Here is a 26,568-nt window from a genome sequence, read left to right on the forward strand (position 1 = left end):
GGGCACTCACCATTTGTTTATTTTTGGTTTAAGCATTAGACGTCTTTTTATCTTCACACTGCCTTCCGCTGTTTCCCACATCTACAAAGCAATTAGCTACCGGCTGCCACCTACTGATATGGAAGAGTATTACACGGTTACTCTGCCCAGCTCTAGACAGCACCGACACTCAACAACAACACATCATTTGCAGACTATAATTACTGCTTTGCAAAAAATATTTTTAACATTAGATAATCTCCCAGTGGTTAAAAAACAGTGTTTTAGGGAGTGTTGTGTCACCGTGTGTGTTGCATAGTGTCTTTTATGTACTGCGTCAGACCTCATTCATTCAAGTCAATATTTATTTAGCCCTTCAGGCTGGTGGTGGATCCTCTCCACATCCATCCCATCACTCCTTTGAGACTCCTTGTTTGTGTGTAGAAGATACATAACAGTGTGAAAGTCTTTAGTTTGTCTGCTGTGTTGAATCCTCGGCTCCTTGGCTCTCTCCTCACACAGCCGAGGATTGTTCTCCCAAAACAACCAGCGATGCCAAAACGTGCCTTAATCTGCCAGATTAGCACGGTGTAAATGTGTTACTTTCTTACGGCCGACTCATTCAAGTAGCATTTGATCACGCTCCGTCGCCAATTTCATTTGACTTCCTTCTCAGCTCTCGTCTCAGAGGACACACACATTTTGTGAGTGCAACATTAAAATACGTTTACCGGACTGTTGTTTATGATCAGAACATGTTTTAGCTGTGGAAAATATACACGCAGTTACCCTGAAGTCCATGTGGAGATGAATGCAAACTAAGGCTAAAAAAAAACAATCGCAGTTGGTTTACGTGGCTTGTTATAACAGTTGTTGGTATAAAGCAGACCTGGGCATTCTGCGGCCCGCGGGCCACATCTGGCCCTTTGTGCCATACTTGCCAACCTTGAGACCTCCGATTTCGGGAGGTGGGGGGAGGAGGGGGGCGGGGCTAAGAGGGGAGGAGTATATTTACAGCTAGAATTCACCAAGTCAAGTATTTCATATATATATATATCTTCCTTTTCACAATACCCCACAGATTTTCTATGGGGCTAAAGTCAGGGGAGTTGGCGGGCCAATTTAGAACAGAAATACCATGGTCCGTAAACCAGGCACGGGTAGATTTTGCGCTGTGTGCAGGCGCCAAGTCCTGTTGGAACTTGAAATCTCCATCTCCATAGAGCAGGTCAGCAGCAGGAAGCATGAAGTGCTCTAAAACTTGCTGGTAGACGGCTGCGTTGACCCTGGATCTCAGGAAACAGAGTGGACCGACACCAGCAGATGACATGGCACCCCAAACCATCACTGATGGTGGAAACTTTACACTAGACTTCAGGCAACGTGGATCCTGTGCCTCTCCTGTCTTCCTCCAGACTCTGGGACCTCGATTTCCAAAGGAAATGCAAAATTTGCATGGTTGGGTGATGGTTTGGGGTGCCATGTCATCTGCTGGTGTCGGCCCACTCTGTTTCCTGAGATCCAGGGTCAACGCAGCCGTCTACCAGCAAGTTTTAGAGCACTTCATGCTTCCTGCTGCTGACCTGCTCTATGGAGATGGAGATTTCAAGTTCCAACAGGACTTGGTGCCTGCACACAGCGCAAAATCTACCCGTGCCTGGTTTACGGACCATGGTATTTCTGTTCTAAATTGGCCCGCCAACTCCCCTGACCTTAGCCCCATAGAAAATCTGTGGGGTATTGTGAAAAGGAAGATGCAGAATGCCAGACCCAAAAACGCAGAAGAGTTGAAGGCCACTATCAGAGCAACCTGGGCTCTCATAACACCTGAGCAGTGCCAGAAACTCATCGACTCCATGCCACGCCGCATTAACGCAGTAATTGAGGCAAAAGGAGCTCCAACCAAGTATTGAGTATTGTACATGCTCATATTTTTCATTTGCATACTTTTCAGTTGGCCAACATTTCTAAAAATCCCTTTTTTGTATTAGCCTTAAGTAATATTCTAATTTTGTGACACACGGAATTTTGGATTTTCATTTGTTGCCACTTCAAATCATCAAAATTAAATGAAATAAACATTTGAATGCATCAGTCTGTGTGCAATGAATAAATATAATGTACAAGTTACACCTTTTGAATGCAATTACTGAAATAAATCAAGTTTTTCAAAATATTCTAATTTACTGGCTTTTACCTGTATATATACTGTATATTTATATATATATATATATATACATATATATATATATATATAATTATGTGTGTATATATATATATATATATATATATATATATATATATATATATATATATATATATATATATATATATATATATATATATGTCTTAATAAGGTTATCCAAAAAATAGTGCTCGATACCGTAGTAGAGCGCAATATATGTATGTGTGGGGAAAAAATCACAAGACTACTTCATCTCTACAGGCCTGTTTCATGAGGGGTTCCCTCAATCAAAAATCTCCTGATGATTGAGGGAACCCCTCATGAAACAGGCCTGTAGAGATGAAGTAGTCTTGTGATTTTTTTCCCACACATACATATATATATATATATATATATATATATATATATATATATATATATATATATACATATTTAATATGGATGGATGGATGTTATTATTATGTATTTTACTATTTACTGCTTTTATATTTCCTGTATTATGTATTATTACTTTGAACTGTTTTATCCTGTAAAGCATCTTTGAGTACCCTGAAAAGTGCTATACCAAATAAAATGCATTATTATTATTATTATTATTATTATTAAAGATTAATGTGTGCTTGCTTTGTCTTATTCATTGATGTATTATTTGGGCTTCCAGGATGCTCTCTTTTTCTTTCCTCTCTCTGCCACTCCTCCTTGTCTTAATGTTGTTTCTGGTCAGAAAAGTTACAATTTGAAATGTCTTCACAGAAGTGTGCTCATTTATGAGACTACTTTTTGAGCAACGCTGCCCTCTGCTGCTGTTAAGATGTGAGTGCATTTTTCTTTTTAGGCGCCGATTGACAGTTGGAGGACAATCATAGAATCAAATTATATGTAAATAAACAATATTAAATGTATATGTTTATCACCCTCAAATGAAAATAGGTTTTGCATTGGCACGTGTTGATTGTAATTCTGATCCAACAAAAGCAATTATAAATGCAATAGCATATTTTGCGTCTATATCATCATCATCCAACTAATTCAATACTGAATGTTTTTTTAAAGAGCTTGTTTGTTTTCCAACCAAACACTATTTCTGTTGCTCAAAAAGGGATTTACGTCTAACAAGACAGCTTGAGTGTTCTATTAAGCCAAACAAAGGGAGGATAGAGTGAGACAATATGTGCTGTCCCCCATCATTCACAATGAAATTCAGCATCGGAGCTTATTCAGCACGTATTTACAGGTAAAAGCCAGTAAATTAGAATATTTTGAAAAACGTGATTTATTTCAGTAATTGCATTCAAAAGGTGTAACTTGTACATTATATTTATTCATTGCACACAGACTGATGCATTCAAATGTTTATTTCATTTAATTTTGATGATTTGAAGTGGCAACAAATGAAAATCCAAAATTCCGTGTGTCACAAAATTAGAATATTACTTAAGGCTAATACAAAAAAGGGATTTTTAGAAATGTTGGCCAACTGAAAAGTATGAAAATGACAAATATGAGCATGTACAATACTCAATACTTGGTTGGAGCTCCTTTTGCCTCAATTACTGCGTTAATGCGGCGTGGCATGGAGTCGATGAGTTTCTGGCACTGCTCAGGTGTTATGAGAGCCCAGGTTGCTCTGATAGTGGCCTTCAACTCTTCTGCGTTTTTGGGTCTGGCATTCTGCATCTTCCTTTTCACAATACCCCACAGATTTTCTATGGGGCTAAGGTCAGGGGAGTTGGCGGGCCAATTTAGAACAGAAATACCATGGTCCGTAAACCAGGCACGGGTAGATTTTGCGCTGTGTGCAGGCGCCAAGTCCTGTTGGAACTTGAAATCTCCATCTCCATAGAGCAGGTCAGCAGCAGGAAGCATGAAGTGCTCTAAAACTTGCTGGTAGACGGCTGCGTTGACCCTGGATCTCAGGAAACAGAGTGGACCGACACCAGCAGATGACATGGCACCCCAAACCATCACTGATGGTGGAAACTTTACACTAGACTTCAGGCAACGTGGATCCTGTGCCTCTACTGTCTTCCTCCAGACTCTGGGACCTCGATTTCCAAAGGAAATGCAAAATTTGCTTTCGTCAGAAAACATGACTTTGGACCACTCAGCAGCAGTCCAGCTCTTTTTTTCCTTAGCCCAGGTGAGACGCTTTTCGCGCTGTTTCTTGGTCAACAGTGGCTTGACACGAGGTATGCGGCAGTTGAAACCCATGTCTTTCAAGCGTCTCTTGGTGGTGGATCTTGAAGCACTGACTCCAGCAGCTGTCCACTCCTTCTGAATCTCCCCCACATTTTTGAATGGGTTTTTTTTCACAATCTTGACCAGGGCGCGGTGATCCCTATCGCTTGTACACTTTTTCTGACCACAGTTTTTCCTTCCCTTTGCCTCTCCATTAATGTGTTTGGACACAGAGCTCTGAGAACAGCCAGCCTCTTCAGCAATAACCTTTTGTGTCTTTCCCTCCTTGTGCAATGTGTCGATGGTTGCCTTTTGGACAGCTGTCAAATCTGAAGTCTTCCCCATGTTTGTGTAGGCTTCAGAACTGGACTGAGAGACCATTTAAAGCCCTTTGCAGGTGTTTTGAGTGAATCAGCTGATTAGTTTGTGGCACCAGGTGTCTTCAAAATGTAACCCTTACACAATATTCTAATTTTGTGACACACGGAATATTGGATTTTCATTTGTTGCCACTTCAAATCATCAAAATTAAATGAAATAAACATTTGAATGCATCAGTCTGTGTGCAATGAATAAATATAATGTACAAGTTACACCTTTTGAATGCAATTACTGAAATAAATCAAGTTTTTCAAAATATTCTAATTTACTGGCTTTTACCTGTATATCATTTGTATATTTTAACTCCATAGGAAAAGCTGAAATTCTGTTCTAAATGCATTTCCTTTTTCATAACAGAAACTAAATCCAAACGTTGCTCCACATCTTAATCAAACAAACAAAGAACTACTTCTTTTGGTCGTACATCGTCACATTATTTCAGGAATCAGGGCAAAACTAAGTGTTCCATATATTAAGTTGAATATTACACTTCTTGTACCGTATTTTCCGCACCATAAGGCGCCCTGGGTTATAAGCCACGCCTTCAATGAACGGCATATTTCAAAACTTTGTCCACCTATAAGCCGCCCCGTGTTGTAAGCCGCATCTAACTGCGCTAAAGGAATGTCAAAAAAACAGTCAAATAGGTCAGTCAAACTTTAATAATATATTAAAAACCAGCGTGATGTGGGCGCGCATGGAGTCGTATATCAACATGGACGAAGCTGCGTGAAAAAAGCCACCCGGCCTCTTCGCGTAAACTTAAACTTACCTTAACCACTCGCTCATCTTTTCTTCATCCATCCCTTCGAGTTAGCTTTTATGATGACGCCGGCTGGAAAGGTCTCTTTTGGCAAGGTCTTCCTTTTGAATATCACCATGGGTGGAAGTTTCTGGCCATTAGCATGGCAAGCTAGAACCACAGTGAAGGATGACTTCTCATTCCCTGTGGTGCGAATATTCACCGTACGTGCTCCCGTTGTATCCACAGTGCGGTTCACAGGAATATCAGTTGCTGTGAAATAGTAATCCGTGTGCGGATGGAGAGATTGCGTCTTTTCATGAACCGGATCCCTGTCGTTTAGTAGGAGCCATTTTGTGGTCTATACAGATGTAAACACACAAAGGAAATGAAACGTACGGTAATATCCGCGCGCTTTTTCTTCTTCTACGCGGGCGGGTGGTTGCTTACAGTAGAAGAAGAAGCGCTTCCTGTTCTATGGGGGCGGGTGCTTACCTTGGCGGTTGCTTGCGTAGAAGAAGAAGCGCTTCCTGTTCTACCGGGAAAAAAGATGGCGGCTGTTTACCGTAGTTACGAGACCGAAACTTTATGAAAATGAATCTTAATATTTATCCATATATAAAGCGCACCGGGTTATAAGGCGCACTGTCAGCTTTTGAGAAAATTTGTGGTTTTTAGGTGCGCCTTATAGTGCGGAAAATACGGTCATTGCTCAGAGTTTGGAAGCACTCCAATCATGTTTATTTCAATTTCAGTTAGAGAGAAGGGAAATGAGGTTGTCTCAAAAACATCAGGAATGTCACATTCAGTTTAAATTATGGCAACAATACTGATGCAACTTTTTGACAGAAACAAATAAAGAATAGTAATAAATGTGATAGTGCTGTTGATTGGATTTAGATTATAGACAATTCATAAAAACAATGTAAAACATATAAAAACAAACAATTACCATAATGTCAACATGCCAGTGTGACTATTTGTCATTGAACATTTAGCGATTTTACTTCATAACATTTCCCCCCCCCCCTTTTTTATTTTAAGCCAATTTTACACATTTTTGGCCTAAATTAAATGTCATTTATCCCTTACATGTACGACAATCATCGTTAGAAATATTTTGGCAAAAGGTAATATAATTACTAATTGAAATACTGGTCCTCTTTAATAAATATAATTAATTACTAAGAGAAGTATTATTGCGTAAATAAAAATAAAAAATAAAAAAACTTCAAATATCTGGCATAAGCAGTTGAAATGTTTCATGAGACCAGAGTGTGTGTGTGTGTGTGTGTCTTTAAAAGGTGGTGCCTTTTGCGATGTGTGCCCAGACATAGCAGCATTAGCTCAGTTCTGTTTGTTTGCTCAGAGTCGCAGTTAGCGGGCAGTGATATTATTAAACACAATGATACCTTGACAAATTTAAAGTGAGTACATGTGAGTGATATTATCACTGGTATCAGCCAATCTCACTCGGGGATGATTGGTATCAGAATCTTGACCGAAACATCACTAACATTTTCGGACTAAATACATGAAAAGAAATTCTGCATGGAAAATACTTTGTATCCAAACTAGATTTTTTTCTTTCTTTTTTCCCCCACCAGAAATGGTCCTTTATCTACCTTCCCTTTGTTCTTCTCTGTCTTTATGGTGCTCATCTGGCAGATCCCGGAGCTTCTCTGCTGCCTAAAAAAGCCAAGCAAGAGAGTATGAAAGACACAAAACATAAACAAAACCTTCTGTCTTTTCCAGTAAAGAACACTTCTTTGCTTCTATGTCAAAACACAAATATAATACTGACTTTTTCTATATTTTAAGGGGAATTACTCTTTTTTCAGAATTTTGCCTATCGTTCACAATCAAATTGAAAGACGATTTTTTTTTAAGGCAAGGCAAGGCAATTTTATTTATATAGCACGTTTACAACCATTTTTAAATTGGACCAAAGTGCCTTACAGGTTAAAAAGCATAGAGCAAAAAACAAAACAAAACAAAAAAATAAAAAATAAATAAATAAACAATAAAAACAAACAAAGAACATAAACAATGCATAAGCTAAACAAGATAGTGCAAAATAAAGCAGCAGGAAGCATGAACTGCTCTAAAACTGCTGGTAGACGGCTGCGTTGACCCTGGATCTCAGGAAACAGAGTGGACCGACACCAGCAGATGACATGGCACCCCAAACCATCACCCAACCATGCAAATTTTGCATTTCCTTTGGAAATCGAGGTCCCAGAGTCTGGAGGAAGACAGGAGAGGCACAGGATCCACGTTGCCTGAAGTCTAGTGTAAAGTTTCCACCATCAGTGATGGTTTGGGGTGCCATGTCATCTGCTGGTGTCGGTCCACTCTGTTTCCTGAGATCCAGGGTCAACGCAGCCGTCTACCAGCAAGTTTTAGAGCACTTCATGCTTCCTGCTGCTGACCTGCTCTATGGAGATGGAGATTTCAAGTTCCAACAGGACTTGGCGCCTGCACACAGCGCAAAGTCTACCCGTGCCTGGTTTACGGACCATGGTATTTCTGTTCTAAATTGGCCCGCCAACTCTCCTGACCTTAGCCCCATAGAAAATCTGTGGGGTATTGTGAAAAGGAAGATGCAGAATGCCAGACCCAAAAACGCAGAAGAGTTGAAGGCCACTATCAGAGCAACCTGGGCTCTCATAACACCTGAGCAGTGCCAGAAACTCATCGACTCCATGCCACGCCGCATTAACGCAGTAATTGAGGCAAAAGGAGCTCCAACCAAGTATTGAGTATTGTACATGCTCATATTTTTCATTTTCATACTTTTCAGTTGGCCAACATTTCTAAAAATCCCTTTTTTGTATTAGCCTTAAGTAATATTCTAATTTTGTGACACACGGAATTTTGGATTTTCATTTGTTGCCACTTCAAATCATCAAAATTAAATGAAATAAACATTTGAATGCATCAGTCTGTGTGCAATGAATAAATATAATGTACAAGTTACACCTTTTGAATGCAATTACTGAAATAAATCAAGTTTTTCAAAATATTCTAATTTACTGGCTTTTACCTGTATATACTTACATCATGTATATATTACATGTTATTATGAATGTTACTAGATACTACATATATACTTACATCATGTATATATTACATGTTAATATGAATGTTACTACATGACATATATACTTAAATCAAGTATATAAAAGGTGTTTGAATGTTTTTTTAAGGGCTTTACAGGCAGAATAGAGCGACTCCAATAGGCTCCTATGTAAGTGGACTTTTGATCACATTTGTTTAATATTTAGAATGCATTAACAAAAATTGTCGTCATGTCTTTCATAATGATTGTGAACGATAGGCAACATTTCAATAAAAAGTGCAGTTCCCCTTTAAACACAAGTATTTACATAGCATGTTAGTTCAATTGCCTTGTAAATGAAGTTGTGCAAGTGTGTGTGTGTGTGAATGCACCTGTTCAGGTGTGAGGTCTCTCTGCTCCTGGGCGAGCATCTCATAGCCCACCATGAACTTCTTGACGGTGGCGGAGCGCAGCAGAGGAGGGTAGTAGTGAGCGTGCAGCTGCCAGTGGGAGTTGTCTTCTTCTAAGTGTGGGCCAGTCGGAGCTCCTGGGGAGAAGAAAATAAGAAATGGATTGATGAACGTGGACGACACCTCGCTCTAATCGCTTTTGTCCCCCCAAAAAAAACATGTTGTGTTATTTTCTCTTCAATTCGGCTCTACACTTCCACGGAGCAGCAAGACGCTGGCTAAGTAATGAAGAGTTTGTAAGAAATGAAGAGTGTGCATCACCAGGAGAAAACAAGCTCATTTATCTCTCTTGTCATTCACACAGCATGGCTGATAACACTTTGCTCATTCAGTCTTTAGGACTGAAGGCCAGAAATGGACCCCCTCCTCATCAGATCTGAAGGAGACCTTGTTGATAATTAGGCAAATGTGCTTTATGTTTTGTACTGATTGCCAAAGGTTGGTTGAAAATAGTCTGTAGTTTTTAATGTTGAAGACTGTAAATTACCTTTAAATTACCCTGTGAATTAACATGAAGGCCAAACACAACCCATTCCAGGACACTGGTGGAGCTCCAGTTTGTCCTGCAAACTACAGACTAAGGCTGCAGCTAACGATTATTTTTCTATCGATTAATCTATAGATTATTTTTTTCGATTAATCGGTTAATCTATAGATTATTTTTTTCGATTAATCTATAGATTATTTTTCCTTTTACCGATTTTTTTTTATTTTATTTAAAATGAAGATGAAAAAATAAATGTAGGCCAGTTTTTTCAAAAGGCATGGCTTTTATTTACAAAAAAAAAAAGTATGGCCACTCAGTCAACATTGACAACAACATGACAAAATATTCTGTAACAATGTAAACATTTAACAAAATTAAAAGTAGCTTATTTGCTTTTAATGTGCAAATATAAAAGTAAACATCCAGTGCAAATCTTAATATTCTGCAATAGTATAAGCATTTCAAAAGTAAAAGTATTGCTTATTTTGCTTTAAAATGTGCAAAAATAAAGATAAACATCCAATTCAAAAAAGTGCAAAACGGAAATATTCTGTAACAACAGTATAAACATTTCAACAAAAGTAAAAGTATTGCTTATTTGCTAAAATGTGCAAAAATAAAGATAAACATCCAATACAAAAAAGTGCAAAACGAAATATTCTGTAACAACAGTGTAAACATTTCAACAAAAGTAAAACTTTTGCTTATTTTGCTTAATAACACAACAATGATAGTATGATTAAAGTGAAAGTTAATTGTTCGTTTGTACATAGTATACGTAATTGTTAATGTTGTCAAAGGTATTTGCACAACTAATTAACGTTAGCGTTAAAGAGGAGCGCGTCTTTGTAAACACTGAACAGGCACGCCAAACGCTCCTCTCAGAGCGAAACGGTGCTTTAGTTTATGAATTTACAACGCAGATACAAATGACACATTCATGTTTTTGTGTAATGATGACAACGTATACTCACGCGGACGATTGACTAGTTGATGGTGATGGCAAGAACGCTGCCGTTGTGCTGCTATGATAGGCCATTTCCGCTCGACACAGTGTGCATACAACAACATTATTAGCAGAGGTGGGTAGAGTAGCCAGAAATTGTACTCAAGTAAGAGTACTGTTACTTTAGAGATTTATTACTCAAGTAAAAGTAAGGAGTAGTCACCCAAATATTTACTTCAGTAAAAGTAAAAAGTATGTTGTGAAAAAACTACTCAAGTACTGAGTAACATACACACACATATCATATATATATATATATATACATATATATATATATATATATATATATGTGTGTGTATATATATATACACACACACACACACACACATATATATATATATATATAGATATATATATATATATACATACATTGATATATACAGTATATAATTTATATTTATTTATTTTGCCGTTTTTGTTTACATGTTAAAGGTGTTTTAATAATTATACATGCATGTTTAACACATATAGATTCCTTTCTTTCATGAAGACAAGAATATAAGTTGGTGTATTACCTGATTCTGATGACTTGCATTGATTGTAATCAGACAGTAGTGATGATAACGTCCACGTTTTCAAATGGAGGAGAAAAAAAGTTCCTCCTTTCTGTCTAATACCACATGAAAGTGGTTGGTTTTTGGCATCTTATTTGTCCAGCTTCCATATTCGTTTTTATACACTTTACAAGAAATATATTGGCGGCAAACTCCGTAGCTTGCTAGCTTGTTTGCGCAGGCTTTCGGAGACTCTTGTTTTGAAAGCGCAGGCGCGATGGAGCGGCACTTTTATTGTGAAGACAGGAACTGTGCAGTCAGTCTTTAGGCTTTTGACGGGAAGTACGGTTGAAATAAAAAATTGTCTTTTTTCCTTCACACTTTTGATTGATTGATTGGAACTTTTATTAGTAGATTGCACAGTACAGTACACATTCCGTACAAATGACCACTAAATGGTAACACCCGAATAAGTTTTTCAACTTGTTTAAGTCAGGTCATGTGACCGCCTGGCTCTGTTTGATTGGTCCAACGTCACCAGTGACTGCATCTGATTGGTGGAACGGAGTGAACGTCACCAGTGACTGTATTTGTTGAAACGCAGGCACTATGAAGGTCTGTCTGACAGACCAAAACAAACAAAGCGTGCATTAACAGATCGATAAAAATGAGTAGCGAGTAGCGAGCTGAATGTAGATAAAAGTAGCGGAGTAAAAGTAGCGTTTCTTCTCTATAAATATACTCAAGTAAAAGTAAAAGTATGTTGCATTAAAACTACTCTTAGAAGTACAATTTATCCCAAAAGTTACTCAAGTAGATGTAACGGAGTAAATGTAGCGCGTTACTACCCACCTCTGATAATACATAATACATAATTTAGTAAAATTGTGATAATGATGTGACTTTCTGTAAGACGTTTGACTTCATCACCTGCTGTACGTGACCTGAGGTGCACTCTGTACTAGGAGGAAGGTAATGGGGTGATTAGGGACGGCACATAAACAACAAGAATCAATCTCTAGAGACAATTGGGTCTGACCTGAAACAACTAAAGACGACTTGAGGGCGACATTAAAGAAACTAATGGCCGGAAAAAAGAAAGCGAAAGCAAAACGGAAGGGCCGATAAGGACCGGAAAGAGTGCTTCTATTAGTACACGCTGGCTGTCATTTTTTATGGATACGACGAAAAAGAGAAAAGGTGAGCAAAAAACATGAAAAACAAAAAAAAGTATGTGGTTTAAACTTTATTCTGTCTCTTCTTGATGTGTCACTAGCAAGACAGAGGTGTGGACTCGAGTCACATGACTTGGACTCGAGTCAGACTCGAGTCATGAATTTGATGACTTTAGACTCGACTTGACAAAATGTAAAAAGACTTGCAACTCGACTTAGACTTTAACATCAATGACTTGTGACTTCACTTGGACTTGAGCCTTTTGAATTGACATGACTTGACATGACTTGCTACTTTCCCCAAAACCCAAAGATGAAAAAGTTATTCGGGAGCGCTCCGTATTTTTCATCGTGTACTTGTCTATCAGCGTTGCGTGTGTCAGCTGGTGTGCTCTCAGTACAACAGCCAATCAAATTAGATCTACTTTGTTTTCATCACACAGCATTCATCCAATCAAATTGCAGGACAACCAAGGAAGAAGACATGTCCAAACCACACGCCAGTGAACAAAAAATGATGCCTAAAATAATTTCGTTTGGGTATAAAAATTACGAGGTGGTCAACACAAAACGGTTTGCAGTATGCAACACATGCGGCTCCAAAATGACTGATGGAGAGGCAACAACTTCCAACTTCGTCCGGCATTTGAAGTTGCACAAAGAACGGTAAGTTTTGAATGTAAGATAACGTTTATTGGCTAAGTAACGTGACTTCTATTTGCTGTGTAGTTAAATCAGTGAGGCTGTAAACTCACTGCTAACGTTATAACGTTATTGCAAACACGGGAATCTGTTGCAGTTCACTACCTTATTCATACTTTTTGTTCAGTGATTTTTTTTAAGCAGGGTTACGTTAGTCAATATATCACACGTAACGTTAGACGGCGGTCAGCAGCACCGCGTATTTTAGCCACCTAAAAAAAGACAAAAATAGTCAAATAAAGGTCAGTTAAAATGTATACTATATTATGAATATGTGTACCGTTTTAGCTAGCTTTCTGACATACTGTTGGTTGTTTACCTCAGTGGTCCCCAACCACCGGGCCGCGGCCCGGTACTGGTCCGTGGATCGATTGGTATCGGGCCGCATAAGAATTTTTTTTTTTTTCTTTCTTTTTTTAATTAAATCAACATAAAAAACACAAGATACACTTACAAGTAGTGCACCAACCCAAAACAACTCTCTCCCCCCTTTTGTTCTGGGCATTGAACATGAAGACTCTTCCTTCACTGTTCCGAGTGGCCATGAGAGTCTTGGCAGTGCCTGCCTCCAGTGCTCCAGTGGAGCGAGTTTTCAGCCATGGTGGCATCATACTACGCCCCCATCGTGCACAAATGACTGACAGACTCTTGGCTAATTTGGTCTTTTGCAAATGCAATGCAGCATAGGGCCCTGACATATAAAAAGTACAACTTTTTTGTTATGTTCACGTATATATGTCATGTTTTTTCAATGTTAACACTTTTGTACAAATAAGTACATTTGCACTTTATTTTTCAATGTGTTTGTTCTGTAAAGGAATGAGTTAATGTTTAAAATGACTGGTTAATAGTGCTATTATAAAGTGCAATGTCAGCACAATTTTCTTTCCTGCAATTTAAAATGCACTTGTTTTAATAAATAAATACAGCGTTTGAAAAGCATACACAATCTGTGTTAATATATTAGTCTGTGGTTAAAAGGACTTGAAAGGACTCGAAACTCAAAATGCAGGACTTAGGACTTGACTTGAGACTTTCCAGTCTTGACTTTGGACTTGACTCGGGGCTTGCCTGTCTTGACTCGGACTTGAGGGCAAAGACTTGAGACTTACTTGTGACTTGCAAAACAATGACTTGGTCCCACCTCTGCTGGCAAGACAGAGTGGCAGCCACTGCTCCTTGAGAAGAGAGATATCACCTTGGAGTCTCCAAAAGTGTTTGATAACACTAGAAAAAGTTGCTAGATTTTTTTTGGTCGCTAGTCGCTTTTTTGACAAAGACAACCTAGATGTGTCTGAATACTTGCTAAACACAGTGACAAAGTTGCTGAATGGGCAACACTGACCACTGCTACCTCTTCTTATTCTCTGGTAGAGCGGGTGCATACTGCATATCACTGTTTTTCTACCTTTTTTGAGTCAAGGCACATTTTTTTCATTGATAAAATGCGGAGGCTAGAGATGCGCGGTTTGCGGGCACAACCGCGGAGTCCGCGGATTATCCGCGGATCGGGCGGATGAAATTAAAAAAAATTAGATTTTATCCGCGGGTCGGGTCGGGTCGGGCGGTTGAAATAAAAAAAAATTAGATTTTAAATAGATTCAGGCCGGTGGCAGTTAAACCAATTGGTAAATATATATACATAGTTAAATGTTGTTACCCACATACGAAAAACGAGCAGGCACCTGCAGCATATGCCACAACAGAAGAAGAAAAAAAAGAAAAAGAGATGGACACTTTTACGGAGCGGAGAAGGGACGCCTCGCCGGGGTCCGGGACCGAGGCCCCTTCCCCCGAGAGGGCCCCACCGGGAGCCGTAGCTGAGGCGATCCGCGAGAAGGGCCCGACGCACGTCCAGGGTCACCACCGCGCCCACCGCACCGACACCCCGCCTCGTCCGCCTTCGCCGCGGCCGGCGTCATGCGCAGCAGGTAAGCAGCTTACCTGCCCGCCACCCCCGTGGCCGGGGGCTCGCAACAGGGGTCACTCCGCGCGCTCCGCCCGCGCAGCTTACCTGCCCGCCACCCCTGTTGCCGGGGGCGCGTAACAGGGGTCACTCCGCGCGCAGTGCGCTCACGAAAGGGGTGGGGCTCACCCTGGTTGATATAGACAGCTAGGACGGTGGCCATGGAAGTCTGAACCCGCTAAGGAGTGTGTAACAACCCACCTGCCGAATCAACTAGCCCTGAAAATGGATGGCGCTGGAGCGTCGGGCCCATACCCGGCCGTCGCCGGCAGCGAGACGCGCTTGGAGGTGCGCTCAGCGCGGCTCCCGTATGATTGCGCACTGGTGTGCGTCTGGGTCGTGGCAGCGTGGCACGCGAATGTCTGCCCTGCATTGGATCAGTCTCCTTTCTTTAACAGGCAAAAGCTTTATAACCTCACTAATGCCTTGCATCGTCTATATTAGATATATAACAACGGGCGGGTGCGGGCGGGTGCGGTTCTGATCAAATGTTAGATCGGGTGGATGGCGGATGGTTGACGACTTTCTGATGCGGTTGCGGATGAAATAATTGCCTATCCGCGCATCTCTAGTCTGAATACTTGCTAAACACAGTGACAAAGTTGCTGAATGTGCAACACTGACCACTGCTACCTCTTCATATTCTCTGGTAGAGCGGGTGCATACTGCATATCAGTGTTTTTCTACCTTTTCTTAGCCAAGGCACATTTTTTTCATTGAAAAAATGCAGAGGCACACCACCAGCAGAAATCATTAAAAAAAACTCAGTTGACAGTAAAAAGTCATCACAATTGTTGGATATGACTTTAAAGCATAACCAAGCATGCATCACTATAGCTCTTGTCTCCAAGTAGGTGTACTGTCACCACCTGTCACATCACACCCTGACTTATTTGGACTTTCTTGCTGTTTTCCTGTGTGTAGTGTTTTACTTCTTGTCTTGCGCTCCTATTTTGGTGGCTTTTTCTCTTTTTTTGGTATTTTCCTGCGGCAGTTTCATGTCTTCCTTGACTGCTATTCCCCACACCTGCTTTGTTTTAGCAATCAAGAATATTTCAGTTCATTGTTGATTGTCATGTCATGTCCGGATGTACATTGTGGACGCCGTCTTTGCTCCACAGTAAGTCTTTGCTGTCGTCCAGCATTCTGTTTTTGTTTACTTTGTAGCCAGTTCAGTTTTAGTTTCGTTCTGCATAGACTTCCCTAAGCTTCAATGCCTTTTCTTAGGGACACTCACCTTTTGTTTATTTTTGGTTTAAGCATTAGACACCCTTTTACCTGCGCACTGCCTCCTGCTGTTTCTGGCATCTACAAAGCAATTAGCTACCTGCTGCCACCTACTGATATGGAAGAGTATAACGTGGTAAGTCTGCCGATCTCCAGACAGTACAGACACTCAACAACAGCACATTATTTGCGGATTATAAATACTGGTTTGCAAAAAATATTTGTAACCCAAATAGGTGAAATTAGATAATCCCCCACGGCACACCAGTGTCAGGACTTGATCTTGGGAGTTTGCTTTTCCGGGATGCAACGAAAAGTTGGCACGGGCGAGACGGGAATGAAGGTACATGATTTATTTAAACTATCAAAAAAGGAATAAACGAAAAGCGCGCACAGGGGCGGAGGTACAAAACTAGACTATAAACACAAAACTTGCACATTGGCAGAAACTATGAACAATTAAACAAAACTTGCAAACTATGGCTTGAATAAAGAAAACTTACTTGGCATGGACAAAAAAGGAGCAGCGTGAACGATGGACATGAAAAGGAGTTAGAAATGTGTCGAGCATAAATGTGGTGTGCGGTCGTCAGGACGAACAAGAGAAAATGAATGAACTTAAATACTATGGACATGATTAGTGAAAGCAGGTGCGTGACTCAAAACGTGAAGCAGGTGCGTGACGTGACAGGTGAAAACTAATGGGTTGCTATGGTGACAAACAAGAGTGCACAATGAGTCCAAACGTGGAACAGGTGAAACTAATGGGGTAATCATGGAAACAAGACAAGGGAGTGAAAAGACAGAAACTAAAGAGTCCTAAAACTAAACAAAAACATGACTTAACACAAAACATGATTACACAGACATGACAACCAGACTGTATCTCACGGCACACTAATGTGCCACGGCAGAGTGGTTGAAAAACACTGCTGTATATGAGGTGTGTTAAGGCCATCGGCTTTCTGCTCCGCCGCTCCCAGTCTGTGGAACGCTCTCCCTGACCACCTGAGGGCACCACAGACTGTGGATGCTTTTATAAAAGGCTTAAAAACCCTTCTTTTTAAAAAAAGCCTTGTTTTAGATGGACCAGTGCTAGTTCTAGTTTTTATTTTTATTTATTCGTATGATCTTTTTTTTAATTATTTTTAATACACTGTAGCACTTTGAGGTTGTTTGCTCAATGGAAAGTGCTTTTTACAAATAAAATCTACTATAATTATTATTTACCGCCCCTAAAAAAAAGCTTTTTAAAAAAAATATTGTTTGCAAAGCAGTAATTATAGTCTGCAAATGATGTGTTGTTGTTGAGTGTCGGTGCTGTCTAGAGCTCGGCAGAGTAACCACGTAATACTCTTCCATATCAGTAGGTGGCAGCAGGTAGCTAATTGCTTTGTAGATGTGGGAAACCGCGGGAGGCAGTGTGCAGGTAAAAAGGTGTCTAATGTTTGAATCAAAAATAAACAAAAAGTGTCCCTAAGAAAAGGCATTGAAGCTTAGGGAAGGCTATGCAGAACAAAACCAAAACTGAACTGGCTACAAAGTAAACAAAAACAGAATGCTGGACGACAGCAAAGACTTACTGTGGAGCAAAGACAAAGTACATCCGAACATGACATGACAATCAACAATGTCCCCACAAAGAAGGATAAAAACAAGTGAAATATTCTTGATTGCTAAAACAAAGTAGATGCGGGAAATATCGCTCAAAGGAAGACATAAAACTGCTACAGGAAAATACCACAAAAAAGAGAAAAAGCCACCAAAATAGGAGCGCAAGACAAGAAGTAAAACACTACACACAGGAAAACAGCAAAAAAGTCCAAATAAGTCAGGGTGTGATGTGACAGGTGGTGACAGTACACCTACTTTGAGACAAGAGCTATAGTGATGCATGCTTGGTTATGCTTTAAAGTCATATCCAACAATTGCGACAACGACTTTTTACTGAAATAGAATAGTGCTGCTAAGATCCTGATACGACCATATCACACCAGTTCTCAAATCCCTCCACTGGCTTCCTGTTCCACTCAGGATTGACTACAAAGTCGCTACTAACCCACCAGTGCCTCCATGGAAATGCCCCCCCCCCTCTACCTCAAAGAACTGCTCACCCCCAAATCCTCCGCTCCGGACAGGCTAACCTCCTCCAACCTCCGAGGACAAAGCTACGAACAATGGGAGACCGGGCTTTCTGCTCCGCCACTCCCAGTCTGTGGAACGCGCTCCCTGACCACCTGAGGGCACCACAGACTGTGGATGCTTTTAAAAAAGGCTTAAAAACCCTTCTTTTTAAAAAAGCCTTGTTTTAGATGGACGAGTCTAATTATTTTTAATACACTGTAGCACTTTGAGGTTGTTTGCTCAATGGAAAGTGCTTTTTACAAATAAAATCTACTATAATTATTATTTACCGCCCCTAAAAAAAAAAAACTTTTTTTTTTACCTTCTTTGTTTTCGCTTTAATAGTCAATCGTACCACTCGCCATTGAGTGTTTGGCCTAATAGTGCCGTGTTCTTTCTCACTGCAATCATATGATTACAGTTTGGTGCCCACTTGGAATAAATTGTCCATTTGGAGCATGTACGAGTCATGGAGAATGAGCGGTGAAGTGCTCGTCTAACTTAGCAGGGTGTAGCCATTTGGCTGGCAACATTTAACACCGGACTTACCGAGCCGTGATGGCACTTGCTCTCTTCTCTGTCACACATCAGTCAGCGCATGGCTGCACGCCGCTCACCTTTGTTCCGCCGAGGGACCTCTGGAAGGTGTTCCTCTGACAAGCCCTCACCGCTGCCTATTTCCCTGGCTGCCAGATAAATATCAAGTACAGCCTGAGCTCAGATTCACAGGAGCAACAAGCTGCTGGGGTGGTAAGCACCATCCTGGTTTTGGTTCCAGACTTTTGTGGGAGCTGTTTACTTCTCAGCAGTCCAACTCATTGCTTTGATTGGATTTGCTGCCTGACTTGGGGAGTTCCAATTAATTGTGAAAAGGCTAACATAGGAAAGTAGAGCCTGAGAGCTATGCAAATTACTAAATTTTCAGGTTTAAAATACAGTATAGTGATGATTTGACGACAATACAAGAATTCACACGCTTGAATTTGTGCTCAAGATACACTATACTGCCAAAAGTATTTGGCCACCCATCCAAATTAAGAGAATTAGGTGTCCTAATCACTAATCACTTGGTGTATAAAATCAAGCACTTAGGCATGGTGTTACGGCTCAGGCTCCTGCCAACGCCGCTCATCCGTCTGTGCGCACCTCGGGACACGCCCACGGGTGCGCACATCCAGGGACGCGCCGCGCACGTCCCCGCCCTGCAGCAGCCACCAGCTGCATTCACTCACCGGCAATCTACACTCCTGGGTCTGATGAGGGCAGGCTCAATAAAGGACCAGTGGACCCAAGGATCGGCGAGGGAACTTAGTTTTCTCATGGTGTACCGTAAGGCTTATGATCTCTCTCTGTCTCTGCGTGTTTTCCCTCGTGTCTGACATCCTTGTTTGTTCTCCCGTGCCTCCGCAGTGTTTACCTTCCGTTGCCCTGGATTTTGACTGCCTCCTTCGTTTCCTTGACTCCTCGCTTGCCCCTGGACTTTGACGCCTCTCTCTCGCCCCGGATCACCTGCCTGCCCCATGGACTGCCTCGTTTGCTCTCTTCAACACTTGGTAACACACTTCAGCTAACTACACACATAGTCTAACACCACTCACTCTAGGGTTTTGTCACACACTCCATTTCATTAGTTTAGTTTATATTAGTATTGTTTTGTTATTATATATATATATTCTATATATATAATAAATAATTGTATATACTTCCCCCTGGTGTCTGTTTGCCGTCACCTCCCCTCAGTAAACACAACACATGGAGACTGTTTCTACAAACATTTGTGAAAGAATGGGCCGCTCTCAGTGATTTCCAGCGTGGAACTGTCACAGGATGCCACCTGTGCAACAAATCCAGTCCTGAAATTTCCTCGCCCCTAAATATTCCAAAGTCGGCTTTATTATAAGAAAAGTGAAGAGTTTGGGAACAACAGCAACTCATCCACCAAGTGGTAGGCCACGTATACTGACAGAGAGGTCAGCATAGTGCAAAGACTTTCTGCACAGTCACTTGCTACAGAGCTCCCAACGTCATGTGACCTTCCAATTAGCCCACGTACAGTACGCAGAGAGCTTCATGGAATGGCTTTCCATGGCCGAGCAGCTGCATCCAAGCCAGGCCTGGGCAATTATTTTGACTCTGGGGCCACATTTAGAGACAAAAATGTGTCTGGGGGCCGGTATATCTATCTATGTATATCTATCTATGTGTATATATATATATATATATATATATATATATATATATATATATATATATATATATATATATATATATATATATATATATATATATATATATGTATGTGTGGGAAAAAAAATCACAAGACTACTTCATCTCTACAGGCCTGTTTCATGAGGGGTTCCCTCAATCATCAGGAGATTTTAATGGAAGCATTCACATACCATGGTTTATATAGGGCACAGAGTGGGTAGGTACAGGCTGGCGTAGGGGCGTGGTGATTGGCTCATGTGTTACCTAGGAGGTGTTTCCGTCTGTGGCGGCATGCTGTTACAATTTCGCTGCGCTTGTTGAGGGATGACAGGTCTGGACGGTAAATAATAAACAGTTTCTCTTTCAAGCATAGGTTGCATCTTTTATTACCACTATTGTAAGGTGTGCTGGATGCAAGAATTTGCCATGTTATTGAATATTCAACATTATTGAATCTAAGGTAATACGCAAGGACATTAACACATCCGACACATATGTAGGATTAACCGAGGGAGAATTCAAAACCAGATGGAACAATCACAAGGCTTCTTTCAGGAACAAAAACCTGCGAAATACCACAGAACTCAGCAAACACATTTGGGACGACAATAATGTTGAATATTCAATAACATGGCAAATTCTTGCATCCAGCACACCTTACAATAGTGGTAATAAAAGATGCAACCTATGCTTGAAAGAGAAACTGTTTATTATTTACCGTCCAGACCTGTCATCCCTCAACAAGCGCAGCGAAATTGTAACAGCATGCCGCCATAGACGGAAACACCTCCTAGGTAACACATGAGCCAATCACCACGCCCCTACGCCAGCCTGTACCCACCCACTCTGTGCCCTATATAAACCATGGTATGTGAATGCTCCCATTAAAATCTCCTGATGATTGAGGGTACCCCCCCTCATGAAACAGGCCTGTAGAGATGAAATAGTCTTGTGATTTTTTTTCCCACACATACATATATTGCGCTCTACTACGGTATCGAGCACTATTTTTTGGATAACCTTATTAAGACATATATATATATATATATATATATATATATATTAGAGATGCGCGGATAGGAAATTATTTTATCCGCAACCGCATCAGAAAGTCGTCAACCATCCGCAATCCACCCGTTTCTAACATTTAATCAGAACCGCACCCGCCCGCACCCGCCCGTTGTTATATATCTAATATAGACGATGCAAGGCATTAGTGAGGTTATAAAGCTTTTGCCTGTTAAAGAAAGGAGACTGATCCAATGCAGCACAGACATTCGCGTGCCACGCTGTCACGGCCCAGACGCACACCAGTGCACAATCATATGGGAGCCGTGCTGAGCGCACCTCCAAGCGAGTCTCGCTGCCGGCGACGGCCGGGTATGGGCCCGACGCTCCAGCGCCTTCCTTTTTCAGGGCTAGTTGATTCGGCAGGTGGGTTGTTACACACTCCTTAGCGGGTTCCGACTTCCATGGCCACCGTCCTGCTGTCTATATCAACCAGGGTGAGCCCCACCCCTTTCGTGAGCGCACTGCGCGCGGAGTGACCCCTGTTACGCGCCCCTGGCAACAGGGGTGGCGGGCAGGTAAGCTGCGCGGGCGGAGCGCGCGGAGTGACCCCTGTTACGAGCCCCCGGCCACGGGGGTGGCGGGCAGGTAAGTTGCTTACCTGCTGCGCGTGACGCCGGCCGTGGCGAAGGCGGACGAGGCGGGATGTCGGTGCGGTGGGCGCGGTGGTGACCCTGGACGTGCGTCGGGCCTTTCTCGCGGATCGCCTCAGCTACGGCTCCCGGTGGGGCCCTCTCGGGGGAAGGGGCCTCGGTCCCGGACCCCGGCGAGGCGTCCCTTCTCCGCTCCGTAAAAGTGTCCATCTCTTTTTTTTTTTTCTTCTGTTGTGGCATATGCTGCAGGTGCCTGCTCGTTTTTCGTATGTGGGTAACAACATTTAACTATGTATATATATTTACCAATTGGTTTAACTGCCACCCGCCTGAATCTATTTAAAATCTAATTTTTTTTTTATTTCAACCGCCCGACCCGACCCGCGGATAAAATCTAATTTTTTTTAATTTCATCCGCCCGATCCGCGGATAATCCGCGGACTCCGCGGTTGTGTCCGCAAACCGCGCATCTCTAATATATATATATATATATATATATATATATATATATATATATATATAAATATATACGCACACACACACACATATATAAGCTGTGACAATCTGCTGTACAATATGTGTGTGTTTGGGTCCTATTTTTAGGAGCACTAATACAAAACCTGACAATAATGTCTGATTGAATGCTAAAAACGTTATGACAGACCGCCTTAAACGGAATGGAATTGTACATGTTCTACTGAATGAGACACCCAGAATGTACATGAATATAAAGAATGTGAGATTTACAATATTAATTATGAAGGATAAATCACTGAATATTGACAACATATGAACGTCACACTCCCTCTCCAGCCACATTATTTACAATCAAGCGAAACACAACAAAAATGCAACAAACACGGCGAAATATGAACGCAAAGAGTAAAAAAAAAAACCCCACCTACAATCTGATATAATATCATTTTTCATGTAGAACTTTGTTGTAAAAATCTCCTTCCGCGTCTGTCCCTGACATCTGCATTTCAGGCCGCTCTGGGAACACTCTGTGGAAACGCTCCCCACTCACACTGCTTGGTGCCTCGTCTGAACTGCTGTGACTTACATTACCATAGTAACTAATTAGATTACCATAGTAACTAATTCGATTACTATAGTTACTAGTATATAATTCAAAAGCGCAGATTCCAACCTTTGTAAAGTTCAAGACTTATGGTAAATAGAAAACATCACTGCACATCATAAGGGCGGCAACACTTTACATCTTAAAGATCTAAAAAATGTTTTGGGGAATGTCCGGCGGACCAGACTGAAAAGCTTAACAGGCCGCATGTGGCCCCCGGGCCTTAATTTGCCCAGGTCTGATCTAAGCCATACATCACCAAGTCCAATGCAAAGCGTGGGATGCAGTGGTGTAAAGGACATCACCACTGGACTCTAGAGCAGTGGAGACGCCTTCTCTGGACTGATGAATCACACTTTTCCATCTGGCTGTTACGGCTCAGGCTCCTGCCAACGCCGCTCATCCGTCTGTGCGCACCTCGGGACACGCCCACGGGTGCGCACATCCAGGGACGCGCCGCGCGCGACCCCGCCCTGCAGCAGCCACCAGCTGCAATCACTCACCGGCAATCTACACTCCTGGGTCTGATGAGGGCAAGCTCAATAACGGACCAGTGGACCCAAGGATCGGCGCGGGAACTTAGTTTTCTCATGGTGTACCTACCCTCCGTCGCCTGGAAAGTGAGCTGTGCGTTTCACTTTTCCCTGGATCTCCCTCTGGACTCTTGACTACCTCCTTCGTTTCTCGACCTCTCGCTCGCCCCTGGATTCCGACGCCTCTCTCTCGCCCCAGATAACCTGCCTGCCCCATGGACTTCCTCGTATCTCGTTCAACACGTTGGTAACACTCACTTCAGTTAACTACACACATAGTCTTACACCACACACTCTTGTATTCTAGTTCACACTCCATTTCCTTAGTTTAGTTTATATTAGTATTGTTTGTTATTATTATATATATTGAATATACAATATATATATATATAATAAATAATTGTACATACTGCCCCCTGGTGTCTGTTTGCCGTCACCTCCCCTTTAGTCCATACATAACACTGGCAATCTGATGGACCAGTCTGGGTTTGGAGGTTGCCAGGAGAACGCTACATTGCGGACTGCATTTAGCGGCTTTCTATTCTTCAGATAAGCACGTGTACGTATGTAATTGGTGTCAGTGGCATATTAGCAGCGATATTTAAAAAAAACTAAGAAAAAAAGGGTACCTGGTGTGGCCCAGTAACTGCTGAGTATGATTCGATCATGTTCAACTGTGATTGATTGATTGATTTATTGAGACTTTTATTAGTAGGTTGCACAGTACAGTACATATTCCGTACAATTGACCACTAAATGGTAACACCCCAATAAGTTTTTACACTTGTTTAAGTCGGAGTCCACGTTAATCAATTTGTGATGTGGACAAATGAGCAAACTCATCGTAAAGTCTCAGTGAAGCACTGATTTGCTGCTAATGCCATCATCCTGGTGTCATCCTGCTCACAGGAATAGAACAGCGGTACCGTTTGAATTGTCTCCAGCTTCCTATTTCTTAATGAAGCTTTGTTGCCTTGATCCTTTCTTCCTCCTCTGCATGGTCTACTCATACACTCGTGGAGCTGCTCTAAGACCCAGTTCTGTGCTTACGACGGTGATCGGCCAGCTTTAAAGCGCTGAGCTGATCTCCACTATCAACAATGGGAATTTTCTGTGTCGGCATTTGGCAATAAAAATAGCTGCGGGAAGGCTGGGCACAGCATGCAAAAAAAAAATAACAGAAGATCGTTCATGTGCCAACAAAACTGAATTTCTATTGTACAAACCCTATTTTCCATATGAGTTGGGAAATTGTTAGATGTAAATATAAACGGAATACAATGATTTGCAAATCATTTTCAACCCATATTCAGTTGAATATGCTACAAAGACAACATATTTGATGTTTTTTTTGCAAATAATCATTAACTTTAGAATTTGATGGCAGCAACACGTGACAAAGAAGTTGGGAAAGGTGGCAATAAATACTGATAAAGTTGAGGAATGCTCATCAAACACTTATTTGGAACATCCCACATGGGGCTGAGGTTGCTGAGGTAGTTAAAAAGCTCCTCGGTGGCAAGGCCCCGGGGGTAGATGAGATCCGCCCGGAGTTCCTTAAGGCTCTGGATGTTGTGGGGCTGTCTTGGTTGACAAGACTCTGCAGCATCGCGTGGACATCGGGGGCGGTGCCACTGGATTGGCAGACCGGGGTGGTGGTTCCTCTCTTTAAGAAGGGGAACCGGAGGGTGTGTTCTAACTATCGTGGGATCACACTCCTCAGCCTTCCCGGTAAGGTCTATTCAGGTGTACTGGAGAGGAGGCTACGCCGGATAGTCGAACCTCGGATTCAGGAGGAACAGTGTGGTTTTCGTCCTGGTCGTGGAACTGTGGACCAGCTCTATACTCTCCACAGGGTCCTTGAGGGTACATGGGAGTTTGCCCAACCAGTCTACATGTGTTTTGTGGACTTGGAGAAGACATTCGACCGTGTCCCTCGGGAAGTCCTGTGGGGAGTGCTCAGAGAGTATGGGGTATCGGACTGTCTGATTGTGGCAGTCCGCTCCCTGTATGATCAGTGCCAGAGCTTGGTCCGCATTGCCGGTAGTAAGTCGGACACGTTTCCAGTGAGGGTTGGACTCCGCCAAGGCTGCCCTTTGTCACCCATTCTGTTCATAACTTTTATGGACAGAATTTCTAGGCGCAGTCAAGGCGTTGAGGGGATCTGGTTTGGTGGCTGCAGGATTAGGTCTCTGCTTTTTGCAGATGATGTGGTCCTGATGGCTTCATCTGGCTAGGATCTTCAGCTCTCACTGGATCGGTTCGCAGCTGAGTGTGAAGCGACTGGGATGAGAATCAGCACCTCCAAGTCCGAGTCCATGGTTCTCGCCCGGAAAAGGGTGGAGTGCCATCTCCGGGTTGGGGAGGAGATTTTGCCCCAAGTGGAGGAGTTCAAGTACCTCGGAGTCTTGTTCACGAGTGAGGGAAGAGTGGATCGTGAGATCGACAGGCGGATCGGTGCGGCGTCTTCAGTAATGCGGACGCTGTATCGATCCGCTGTGGTGAAGAAGGAGCTGAGCCAGAAGGCAAAGCTCTCAATTTACCGGTCGATCTGCGTTCCCATCCTCACCTATGGTCATGAGCTTTGGGTCATGACCGAAAGGACAAGATCACGGGTACAAGCGGCCGAAATGAGTTTCCTTAGAGATAGGGTGAGAAGCTCTGCCATCCGGGAGGAGCTCAAAGTAAAGCCGCTGCTCCTCCACATCGAGAGGAGCCAGATGAGGTGGTTCGGGCATCTGGTCAGGATGCCACCCGAACGCCTCCCTAGGGAGGTGTTTAGGGCACGTCCGACCGGTAGGAGGCCGCGGGGAAGACCCAGGACACGTTGGGAAGACTATGTCTCTCGGCTGGCCTGGGAACGCCTCGGGGTCCCACAGGAAGAGCTGGACGAAGTGGCTGGGGAGAG

The 26,568-nt window shown here is 42.2% G+C and overlaps 1 protein-coding gene across 5 annotated transcripts in view; it reads right to left on the reverse strand.

Moving 5' to 3' along the window:
* Positions 1–26,568, reverse strand: part of galt (galactose-1-phosphate uridylyltransferase) — a 104,869-nt gene that overhangs the window by 2,330 nt on the left and 75,971 nt on the right. For all 5 annotated transcript variants that reach the window (XR_012051024.1, XR_012051023.1, XR_012051025.1 and 2 more), the window contains 2 exons: positions 8,919–9,073; positions 7,091–7,154 (listed from right to left, as the gene is read on the reverse strand). Coding sequence is in view for 2 of the 5 variants with exons in the window: in XM_072915371.1 (XP_072771472.1) it covers positions 7,091–7,154; positions 8,919–9,073 (219 nt within the window). In the remaining 3 variants the exon portion in view is untranslated. The remainder of the gene's footprint in view (positions 1–7,090; positions 7,155–8,918; positions 9,074–26,568) is intronic.

The sequence above is a fragment of the Nerophis lumbriciformis genome, linkage group LG20, assembly GCF_033978685.3.
Source record: "Nerophis lumbriciformis linkage group LG20, RoL_Nlum_v2.1, whole genome shotgun sequence".
NCBI classification, from domain to species: domain Eukaryota; kingdom Metazoa; phylum Chordata; class Actinopteri; order Syngnathiformes; family Syngnathidae; genus Nerophis; species Nerophis lumbriciformis.